General features: G+C 44.5%; 2 protein-coding genes across 2 annotated transcripts in view; one reads left to right on the top strand and one right to left on the bottom strand.

Annotated features, from left to right (window-relative positions):
• pdss2 (prenyl (decaprenyl) diphosphate synthase, subunit 2) overlaps nt 1-4,871 on the bottom strand; it is a 24,609-nt gene extending 19,738 nt beyond the window's left edge. The window contains exon 1 of the mRNA XM_031866776.1: nt 4,366-4,871. Within this exon, the coding sequence (XP_031722636.1) occupies nt 4,366-4,613 (248 nt within the window). The 5' untranslated portion in view covers nt 4,614-4,871. The remainder of the gene's footprint in view (nt 1-4,365) is intronic.
• A 6,240-nt stretch (nt 4,872-11,111) lies between these two features.
• sobpa (sine oculis binding protein homolog (Drosophila) a) overlaps nt 11,112-12,378 on the top strand; it is a 37,079-nt gene continuing 35,812 nt past the window's right edge. Inside the window, 1 exon segment of the mRNA XM_031866769.1 lies at nt 11,112-11,489. Coding sequence (XP_031722629.1) covers nt 11,394-11,489 — 96 coding nt within the window. The 5' untranslated portion in view covers nt 11,112-11,393.

The following is a 12,378-nucleotide window of genomic DNA, read 5'->3' as shown; positions in this document are numbered from 1 at the left end:
GGGGGGGGGGGGGGGGGGGGGGGGGGGGGGGGGGGAGAGAGAGAGAGAGAGAGAGAGAGAAATGGGCTGCTGTCTTTTTAAAAAGGTTTGTGAACAGGTCACCACGCCTTCTGATCCGCAACTGCAGCACAGGAATTTCAGGAACTTTAGTGCAGGGGCCGGAAGTAATGCATGCAAATGTATGACCTCGTGTGTGTGTGTGTGGTGGCGTATTAATCCTTTCTGCCTCTTAAGTATTGAAAGAAGAATGAATGTGCCCAATACGCCTGCACTTTTCTTTGAGGACAGATTTTAAGCAATGCGTTCGTCTCTACTGTGCATTGCAGATACCTTTATACACGGTCATGATGCGTTTATTCCAGTCTCCAGGAGTTGATTCTCATGACTCCAAAGCACCTGGAGTCCAGCAGGTGGTTCTTCTTCTATGGTGAAGGACTGTGCCTCCTGCCTTGAAAACACTTCGCAAAGGCCCTGATAACAAGGAGTTGGTTTTAAAAGACTCTGGAAACACATTTAGCGAAAGGAAATGATCCAACGCATAGTTTTCTTCAAACGATGTTGGTTGTTTCACTTCGGAGATTTATGGACTTACGCTTTTCTCCGCGCTCTTCTCACTGGTAATGAAGTGGGCGGGGCTTAGCCAGAAAAGGAGCGATGTCCCCTCCATGCACCAATCAGGATTTAGCAACGTCATAGCAGTAAGGGGGCGTTTGCTTCTGTTAAGCAGATACAGTGATTTCTTTTTTAATATTTTCAAAAAGTTGTCCTGTGGAGTTTTCTTGTATTCAACTTTTGTTTATATTCTGTCTTACTCACCAAAATGCATTGTGTGTATTATCTTATCATACTATCTTAATACCTGCACGCTTTACGACCATGTTTGCTTGCTAGGTCTTTCCATTGCTTTTCTCGGCACATTACCTTCCGTCAGTCAATGAAATAACTGTTGTTGCATGTGCACGGCACAAGCAACAGCAGCAGAACTTCTAATATTCATGATTAATCAACAATTTAAAGCTAATGTTGTAGATGTAAAATCAAAAACGTTGATGGTGAAGCAAGAGGGCACACTGTTTTTGTAAAGACGTGTCGAGGCTGACGATTGGCAACAATTTACCTGTGACATCTTGACGGAGATCAGTGTCCCCGCGGCAAATATTCCTCAACTTGGTCTGGCATCGAAAGAAAACCAAAGCCATTCATATGTCTCAAGACTGGAGGGGATCTTTGATTTCAGCATTCATTCATTCATGTCCACAAAGTGGCCGAAATAATCAGGTTAGTTAGGCTCCATTCAAAATTAATCGTAATGGGCACAGTATTGATCGAAGATCGAGATCGCAGAGGGAAACGGTGAGAAAAGAAACCGCTGGAAGGAAACACGAGTGGAAGTCGAACTCTCAAGGACTGTCCTTAAAGCAAGTTCAGTTTCTCCTCCTGGGCCCGCGGTCCCCGTCGCTGTAACTCCAGACTTTGGGGCAAAGTTAGCTGAGCTGCAGTTTTTTGAGAATGAAAGGAAAGGGAACACCGAAACCCAACTCCACGAGGGTCTGCCTGTCTGCTATTGTGGATATTTTTATCCGCCGCGCGTCTGAGGCGGAGACACAGTAGGAAATACGAACCAGCCAACCCAAGCTGACAGTGAGGAGTCAGACTGTCAAAAGCTATGCTAACCCCCCTCCCCCTGCTACAACACCCAAATGGATTGTCATATCAAATTTAGGTGTATAGGTTATTACACCCTTGGGCTCCTGTTTCTAACACACCCGTCTGGATGAAGTTTGAGGACTCTCTTCTCGCTCTCTTCCCTCGGTGCTCAGACTTCCTTGATTTCTTTGATAAAAACATGAGAGCTGCAGGCTACTCCCATCCTAAAGCGATTGGATGATATTTACAAGATTGGGACCTGTTCCAGCTCCTCCTCCGTTGACACACGATTGTGGCTTTGCAGTTGCATCACAAATCAGCTCAAATATCGCTTAATACTGGATAGAAAAACATATCGATGGCATGGCCATGAGTCTGTTTAGGAACATTTAATGTTAGTGGATTTGTACTGAAAAAAAGAGGTGACTGGGAGACAGTGAACAGTCTTATTTTTCCCTTGAATGCAGGCGATATAAGACGTAGAGTACTTCCCTTAATAACGGGAAAAAACGCTTGAAAAAAATATCTTTCTCTGAAAGTGAAGCATTCACAAAAAGAAGGACCAAGTCGTGGTTTTTGCTTTTGCTCCCCTTATTTGAAACGAGTGCTCAGCGAATGTTCTCTTGCGGTGTCAGCACCAGGCTATTGGCCCCACGCTCCTCGTTAGGAAGCATTTAGTCTGATTGACATCTGCTTCACTTTTGCTTCTGTCTAGATGAAGTTGTTCATTGCTACTGAAGTTTGAGTGTTTTCTGATACTTTATACTTCACCACATTTCAGAGGGAAATATTGGATTATTTTACAACACTACATGTATTTGGCAGCTGAACTTACTAGTTAGGCCTACTTTTCAGAATAAAATGTTACATTAAAAACAATGTTTTACATAAAAAAAAGCTAATAAAAGATTTTTTTCTTCTTTCCTCTCCCATTAATCATCTCACGATCCCTCAGGTTTCTCCTGTGGCCCTCGGTTGGGAGCCTCTGGACTTTAGTAGATAACTGTACATATGAAATAGTTCAAACTAGCTACTTCTCCACCAGCTACAACACTTACAATATATCCACTACTTTTAGTTTTGATACATTGGGTACATTGTACAGCCAATACTTCTGTGCTTGAATAACCTTAAGTAGTATTTTGAATACACTTGTAACAAGAATGTTTTGACATTGTTGTATTGTTGCTTTTGGTACTTCAGTAATAGACCGGACTACTTCTTGCCCATGCACATATACTGTACACATCCGCCAGTGGTTCACACTGTTCTACTGATCAACAGGTGGCTGTTAACAGGCAGAAGAAGACTTCAGGCTAGTTAACATTAGAATATTGATGCTATTGAATCACACTAGAAAGTCATAATGAAAGCATCTGAAGTTAACTGAAGGTTACTTTGTCTATGAATGGATGGATGGATGGTAAGAAGGGAAACAAACATTTTTCATTTCTTTCAACTCACTAAAACCTAAACTCCATTATATTCCAGAGCTTTGATGAATAGGGCTGGGCAATAACTCAATATGATCATTTATTATATTTCAAAATGATCAGATCGTGATGAAATCCTGTGATGAGATATCGTGACACACAATCACGTTGTCTAAATAGACAATAACGAGCACAAGCTAACTCAAAATTTCTCAGAAAATCAGATTATTTTGCACTGAAGTTCTAAATGATACGAGTAAACACTCAGCACTTTTCATTCGTCAATTACTAACTCGCACACGAGTATACGAAACCGTGCAGTTATTTCATACAGACTGTATATTTATTGAATGACCAGAAATTACCAGAACCTGTATCGTGATATTGTCATCGAGGTGTTAAAGTGACCTCATTTGTGAGAGAAGACTTTGGTCGTATTGCTCGGCCCCAGTTATGAAATGATGAAGGCTGTTTTGATAAGAATTCCTAGGAGCATGGCTCCAACGGTAAAGTTTGGTCATTCTTATTAGACGTTTACAACAACAGCAGCGTGTGAGAGATATGCATGAGTGAAACAAATCAGGATACGAGCTGCGTTCGACCGTGTCTGATGAAGACCAACGCCCTTTCTAACTTGATCTTAACCGCGGTAACACCACGGTGCATTTATCACAAACAATAATACACACTCTGAAAGCTACCATCGGATACACCAACCTCTGACTGGGGTTGTTGCTTGACTAAGAGAAAGAAATATTGATTTATTGATTACAAACAATTGTTTCCCCACATGTCTATAGAATTATGAAAGGAGATACTATGAATACAGCTGCAGGTGGGGTCAAGTGTGTTTGTGTGTAAGCCACAACATAAATATCAACCCACAATGACAGGGCCATGGAAAAAATGTTTTTATTCTTCTCATTAAACAGTGGCTACACAGTGATTTTAGTGTACACGTCAGTGCAACATTTTCAGAAGTGAAAACGATGATTACATGAGCGGGCACAAGTTAGAGTGAGCTCCAGTAATAATGGAGCACCACTCTGACCTGTGACACAATGTCATACGTGCCGTTTGTTTTGGTTATCCTCATCTTGTTCAGTGCTACTGCCTTTAATACGCATTAACTGAGATCAAAGATTAAAGTATATTTTATTAAGACTCTCGGTTGGCGGATTAAATTCATGCCAAAATTGATTGATTCAAACAATAATCTTCTATTGAAAAAAAAGCAATTAAGAATGGGAATAAACCAGCACCGTTTCAGTTTCAGCAGTGTTACCTTGCAGTGTTGAGCAAAGGGTGTCGAGTCCCGATCAGCTTCCTGACGTACATGGCAACATTGCTGAGTTCATCGCTGAGCAGGCAGCGGAGACTCATGAAGGAGGTCGGATATCCGACGATCTTCTCTGCGTCGGAGACCACTTTACTCCAGTCCGAAGGTCCGGAGCTGGCCAGCACACTCTGCGTCCTCAGTCCTCGGCTGGACAAAGCCTTGCAGGACAGCCGTGACCATGTGGCCGGAAACATTTTCTCTCTTGACTGTAATGTTTTTTTTTTTGTAGTTTGTAGACAGGTTGCAGGTTGATTACAGTACCATTCAGGTGCCCGCCACCATCTAAAAGTTGTATCTCCAGATTCAAACCACTAGCGGTGTGACATGTTCTTAAACAATACCGCGTTGGTGTCGCTTATTAAAACGTAAAATCCGCTATCATAACAGAACTAACCCACTGTCACGGTGGGAACAGTTAGCTGTTTCACAACACAAGACCTGTCGGTTACTGCGCGCTGCCATCTTTAAATACGTAAGACGTTACGTCGTCGTCAACGTAATGACGGCTTCCGCCTAATTCCGACAGGACACGCCCCATTATATCAAGCAGGAGAGCACCTCTGGCGAAACTCCGTTAGAAAGTGAGACACTTTTACATTGCTTTGTCTTTTGCCAAAGTCCCACTCTGATAGAACGTGAAATTAATCAATGTATACATTCCTTTGTTTTCAGTGCTTTATTCGGCTAGTTTAAGATGAACAAAGTGTCCCCTTAGCCTGGTCAAATAGAAACGTTTACAGTTGGTTGACACCTGTCGTCCCTGTCCACCACTGGGGACGATTGCACAACATGAATGTGGAAATACAAAGCAAGTCAATTATTATTTATTTAGATGTCTGGTCAGCTGTGAAGGTGTCACAGCATTCACTCACCACCAACAACTGCTTGCCAGTTGTGCTATATTTTCAAGGTAAACTCGTGCCCCAGTACAAAGCAGTAAACAAGAGTTTACTTCTTTTTTTATGTATGGATCTGTTTAAATCACTTATTGTGCTCATTAAATAGTGAATCACTAAATTCTGTGACAGTCAAAAGAGCCCGATGGATCGATTGCCAAAACATTTAGGGTTGCTTTGCTTTGAAAACAAAACTCTAGGTCAAGTAAGTGTTTTGGTTGACTGGTGCGCACGAGATAAGTGTACAGAGAGCCAGAAGAGAGGTGAAGTGCGGTGCGCCTGCTTCAAGCTCATGCATCCGTAACCATGAAGTTCTCCAGGGCCGTCCAATTATAAAGTTGTGTGGAAACTACGAATGCTCGGGAAACTTCGATAGCATAATCAACATAATCCACGAGCTCTTAACATTCTCGTTGATTGCCTTTTACTAACAATAATCCCTTCCGAAGCAAGTGTTGTCAACGTGTCTTCATAACTCATCCCCAAGCTAAAGTAAAGCTTAATTAAAGGGTCTCTATCCGCAGCTATACCACAAGGACGGGTGCCTTCAGCAGGTGGCGGATGGGATGAATGACTCGCCCTTGTGCACTGCCAAAATTATTTAATTTCTTAATTTGGCCCTGTGAATTCATCAAAACGTGCGGACAATTTAATTAAATTGAGGCCAGGTATTATAACTTGTGCGCACAAATTCTTCTTCTTCTTTTAGATGTATTAATTGACAGTCCTGCCTCACACTTCGCTCCTCATTTTAACCAAAGTGTTTAAAACCCCCTCATGTAATACAATCCTTGTTACAATATGACAGTGCCACAGTATGATAGGGAAATACCCTGACAGCGTTAGGTCTAACAGGGCTTTCACTCTGCTTACTGCTTACTGCTGGACTGGAGGCAGCGTCAAGGACAACTTATGTAACATGCTGCAGTTTCCTTTGCTTAGTAGACTAATCAAACACACATACTATATGTTAACGTATACTTAAGGACAACTGTATCAAGTGTCGCACTTTTGTTTTTAGAAATATATGTCACAACAATATTTAGTTGCAGCGAAAAAAAGTGCACCAGAATCCACACACGCTTTGTTTCAATTCTAATCAACAGTCAAAAAAAACAAAACAGTATTTTTCCTTCACATGTCCCTATTCACACACATGCCGCCACCTGCATCACTGCACAGTGCATCACCAGGAGCATTGCCGTCATATTACGCTAAACCGGACCGCCGTGGCTGGAGTAGCAGTGCGATGCAGGCGAGTTGTTGGTTTGCAAAGGCATGGCAGGAGCAGCACTGTAACACACACAAGTCATCTCACCCTGACCCTGCGTCACGGTTCACAGCTCCAGTTTTACCGCCTATTTCCCAGCTCAAATGGGTGTCACAGTCCCATGAGCAGCACCCCCCCCCCCCCCCCCCCCCCCCTGGCACTCTCCACCTGCCAACTCATTGTAATTCTGTGACAGCATGTAGCACACAGATGAAACAGGTAAATTCGGGCCCGTAGCAAAAATCACTTATAAGGGGATCTGCAATTGTTTCATATGCCAGTAATGACCCTGTTTTTGTGTGTGTTCTTTTTTACAGTAACTGAGTGGCCTCTAGCTGAGGAAACCCACTGTAAAACATCCTGCTGTGACACTGCCACAACATTGTCACAACATGTCATGTCAAAAAGCACGTTAAAACAGCCGTATGACAGCATACATCAGAATGCATGTGCATTTAAAACATGTAGATGTGGATGTAAACTGTACGTGCAGGGACATGTTTGACTTGTGATAGCATGAAAAAGGGCAGCATTTCGTGAACTACGCTCAGGTTCTATTAAGTATGCCAGGATACCATGAGCATGCACAAAACCAGGACCCTTAAACCAGTTCACCTAAATGGAATCCAGTCGTTTTTGATGTTATCAACTGCTTTGCTTCTGAAGTGACTGCTGTGAAAAACGTCTATAGCATGCATCTGGTTGTTTTCCATGAGGCATGTGCAGGCTGTTATAAATAAAGGCTATGTACTGTCTGCGTCTAAATTACCGACTATTATTTATTGGAAATAGTGTTGAAAACAAAAGAGTGGACTGTCAACTCCTCTTTTTTGTCCTTTCACCTTAGACTGAACGGGAGTTCAGTCTAAGGTGAATTGATCAGTTCAATAATGTGATAAAACCTGTATGAATTAGCTTTAAAATACTTCCTCGTCTCTTACAAGTCCAATAACTGAACTAAAGTATTCCTGCAAACATATTTCATATGAAAGCAGGGCATCAAAATGAAAACAGAGGCTTATTTGCGCCATGCACTTTGTTACCTAAAGGAACAACCCGATGTAGAAGAAGCAACACTGAAGGCCAAATAGAACTTTATTTTAATCAGGATGGTTCGAACATTATAAAACAACAGTCTTAAAAAGTTTTCTTTGGCCTTGAGAGTGCTGGACCTTTTCCATCACTGTGATGAAGGATTTATTTTAAGGCTGCACTTCTATTCTGATTGCTTTTTCTCAGTTGAGAAGACTGCCAACATCATGCACCTGCTCCGGACGCTCCTGACTTTCTGCTGTAATGTTTTTCCGTTGACATGGTCACCAGAGGGCTGCACGGAAGTGCATGGCTCTGTCACCTCACAGCAAGAGGGGCCTGGGTTCTGTGTGGACTTTGCACATTCTCCGCGTGTTCTCCGGCTTTCTCCCACAGTCCAAATATATGCAGCTTAGATTATTTGGAGACTCTAAATTGCCCGTAGGTGTGAATGTGAGCGTGAATGTTTGTCTGATATGTGCCCTGTGATAAACTGGCGACCTGTCCAGGGTGTACCCTGACTTCGCCCAATGTCAGCTGGGATTGGCTCCGCGACCCTAAATAGGATAAGCGGTTTGGATAATGGAATGGAAAATGGAATGGAATGGTCACCACACATCTTTAGATAGATAGATAGGTATCTCACCAACTTCACCGACCCACTCCTGGACCCCCTGCAGTTCGCCTACAGAGCCAACAGGTCTGTAGACGATGCAGTCAACTTGGCCCTTCATTTCATCCTCCAGCATCTGGACTCCCCAGGAACTATACGCCAGGATCCTGTTTGTGGACTTCAGCTCTGCCTTTAACACCATCATCCCGTCTTTGCTGCATGACAAGCTCTCCCAGCTGCACGTGCCCGACTCCATTTGCAAGTGGATCACAGACTTCCTGTCTGACAGGAAGCAGCACGTCAAGCTGGGAAAACACGTCTCAGCCTCCAGGACCATCAGCACCGGTTCCCCCCAAGGCTGCGTTCTTCCCCTCTGGTCTTCTCCCTGTACACCAACAGCTGCACCTCCAGTCACCAGTCCGTCAAGCTCCTGAAGTTCGCGGATGACACCACCGTCATTGGACTCATCTCTGGTGGGAATGAGTCCGTCTACAGGTGGGAGACTGACCATCTGGTGACCTGGTGCGGTTTGAACAACTTAGAGCTCAACGCTCTAAAGACAGTGGAGATGGTTGTGGATTTTCAGAAGAATGCAGCCCCACCAGCCCCTATCACCCTGTGTGACTCCCCCGTCGACGCTGTGGAGGCCTTTACGCTTTCTGGGCTCCATGATAACCCAGGACCTCAAGTGGGAGCTGAACATCAGCTCCATCACTAAGAAGGCTCTGCAGAGGATGTACTTCCTGAGGCAGCTGGAGAAATTCAACCTGCCAAAGACAATGATGGTGCATTTCTACACAGCCATCATTGAGTCCATCCTCTGCTCCTCCATCACGGTCTGGTATGCTACAGCCACAGCCAAGGACAAGGGCAGGCTGCAGCACTTCATTCGCTCTGCCGAGAGGGTGATTGGCTGCAATCTGCCGTCCCTCCAAGACTTGTTCGCTTCAAGGACCTTGAAGCATACAAGAAAGATTGTAGCCGACCCCTCTCACCCTGGACAAAAACTGTTCATGGCCCTTCCATCTGGCAGGAGGCTGAGGTCCATCAGGACTAAGACCTCACGCCACATGAACAGTTTCTTCCCATCCGCAGTCGGGCTCATTAACAGAGCCCGGGTCCCCCACTGACTCTGACATGTCATCCCCAGGACAATTTCCTACCGGTCACTCCCCCGCACATCCCCCGCACTATGTTCTTATTTAATTACACTCAACATTTTTACACTACACTTACATCTCACTTGTTTATAGTCCTGTTATCTGTTCGTTTGTGCACTTTATTTTATATTTCACTTTATTTTATATTTTACTTTATTTTATATCTTTCTGTAAATTTTAATATGTTTCTACTTTGCACTGTGTTGATTGTTGTTGATTGTTAAATGTTACGCACCTCCCGTCATGTCAAATTCCTTTTATGTTCAACATACCATGGCAATAAACAGTTCTGATTCTGATTCTGATTCTGAGGTACAGGGACATTTTTAAGCAAAGCAATAAAAATAACAGTAAAAATATTAAATATAAAAATGCACAATATATACAATGAAATAGAATAATATTGAATTAACTAACTAGTGCAAACATTTAACCAAACAACAGTGTAACAGTGTTATAGTTGTGTGGCTGATCTGGCCAGAGGTGATTTATTATAAAGTCTTATTGCAGGAATGTTCTCCTGTATCTGTCCTTGTGACAGCGGAGCTGGATGAGTCTGTTGGAGAAAGTGCTCCTCTGTGCCTGCAGTAGGTGGTGGAGAGGGTGGTCCGGGTTATCCAATATGGATAATAGTTTCTTCAGTGTCCTCCTCTCCACCACCTTTTCCAGAGTGTCCAGTTTGCAGCCAATGATGGAGCCGGCCTTCTTAACCAGTTTGTTAAGTCTGTTGGTGTCTCCGGCTCCAATGCTGCTCCCCCAGCAGACGGAGAAGTACAGTGCACTGACCACAACAGACTGGTAGAACATCATGGTGAAAATAGTTTTAAAAATGTCTATATTCCTTTAGGAAATTAAAGAAGGAAAATTTCTTTGTCAGGTTCTTTTCTTTACTTTTACAAAGGGGCAAGAAAGCATCACGACTGGAAACATTACAAAATGGCATTTGGGATGTACACGGCCCAGGACAGGAGTGCAGATTAAAATCACACGGAACATCATCGGTACCCATCTACAGAGCATCAGTGATATCGGTGACAAGGGGTGCCTGCGAAGAGCCCAAAGGATGTTGAAAGACAAAACCCACCCCAGCCACAGCTTGTGCTGCCGACTGGCGAGAGATACAGAAGTATCTGCTGCGTATACACCAGACTACAGAGCAGCTTCTTTCCGGTGAGAATCCTGAACTCATCCTCCAACATACATTTTTTTTCTTTTTCTTATGTCTTGCAAAATGGCACTATACAACTGCATTTCTTTTGGCAACCCTGTTTTGTACAATGACAATAAATTAACTTTGAACCTCAAGACAAATAAAGCAGTGACTTTTAAATCCCTCCACTGACCTACCGACGTGTCTTTGAGCAAGGCACTATACACCTGCACAGCGGCTCTGGTTAAGACTGAAAGAGAAAAGGCCTTTTTATGATCATATGCACTGGAACTTCCGGATTTGACTGGAGTTTGTGGTGTTTAAAGACGGAAGCAGTGAAGTCTGTATATAGAAAGACCACAATTGCGTAGTAACCAACACCGTGTAGGTTGTGAGACTCCCCTGACGAACAATGTGGGACTGGGTGACCCGTGTGTGGGCACCTGATTGCGAATAAGAAATAACCCACCTCTGATCATCAACGCGTCATATAATGTTTCAGCGCACGCTCCTCCTCCTGTCTCGTTTTGCTCCCCCCCATCCTTCACCCCCTCACTCAACCTCTCCTTTGACTCACAGAGGCGGCTTCGCCACTGGTGCACGAACCGCGGAGAATACGGGCAGAAGATGGCTGATTTAGCCTGGCACCGCAAGCCCTCGGCGGCATCACCAGCGTCACACAGGCCGCTGAAAAGCCGCAAGACATCCGCCGTCTGGCGACTGTAAACAGCAGCCGCTGCCTCACGCTCTCTCTCTCTCTCTCTCTCTCTCTCTCTCGCTCTCTCGCTCTCTCACTCACCCCTCTCTCACCCCTCCTCACCGCAAATATTGACAGAAGTATCTCAGAGAAAACATGGCAGAGATGGAAAAAGAGGGCAGACCTCCGGAAAATAAAAGAAGCCGAAAACCAGCTCACCCGGTGAAAAGGGAAATAAATGAAGAGATGAAGGTAAAAACAAAACAAAAAAACGGGGGTCTGTTGCCCACTTGCATGTGATTACGCGTGGAAGCAGAGTGGCTGTGAGGAGCAGAGCATGCATGTCCGTGGAGGCACCACACCGGGCGTCCTCAGATGAAATAGACGATACACTCAAGTGCAATTGGCAGCATGATTGCAACTTTGATTTATGTTGTGTGTATGTGCGTTTTTTTTAACCAAGTACTATTGTCCACGCTGAATGCTAGCCCGAGCAGCGCACCCTGCCAGCACAATGGATGCGGTACCCATTCGCTGCTCCCGTAGTAAGTTTTGAATCGGTGAGGGCTACAGCGCGCGTTCCCCTGTCGCTTCGTGTCATGATTTCGCCTTGTTTGCGCTGCCCTGCCTTTTCATGGTGTGGCCCGGAGTTAATGGAAAACCCAGTGCGTCAGTGAAGGCGTCAACAGTGCCTCTACTATTACTATTAATACTGTGGAACTACGGCGCAACGGAGGGCAGCCGATGTGCTTAATGAGTGCGAATCGATAGGGGGGGCACTCGCGTGTCCGCGATGCTTTTTGCGGGTCCCACTGCGTGGGTTTTTGTTTATGTGTGTGAGTGTGCGTGTGTGCTGCCCAGAGGCGTGTGATCCAGATGTGCGTCTGTGAGCTTTTACGCACTCGACAAGGAGCACATTGTCTCCTGTGTTCGGCCTGCAGCGGATCTCCCCCCGACGTTCACCTCACACGTTGTTTCTATTCCTTATCTTTTTATATGTTGCTCGATGATATTTGAGCCTCGTGCTCCGCGCGGCTCCTTTGAGGAGAAAGAAAGTGTTCCTGACATGTGTGTGTGTGTGTGTGAGAGAGAGAGAGAGAGAGAGAGAGAGAGAGAGAGAGAGAGAGAGAGAGAGAGAGAG

Source organism: Anarrhichthys ocellatus, unplaced genomic scaffold (assembly GCF_004355925.1).
Source record: "Anarrhichthys ocellatus isolate YVR2014 unplaced genomic scaffold, GSC_Weel_1.0 scaffold36, whole genome shotgun sequence".
Lineage (NCBI taxonomy): Eukaryota > Metazoa > Chordata > Actinopteri > Perciformes > Anarhichadidae > Anarrhichthys > Anarrhichthys ocellatus.
This window is presented reverse-complemented; position numbering and strand designations above follow the sequence as displayed.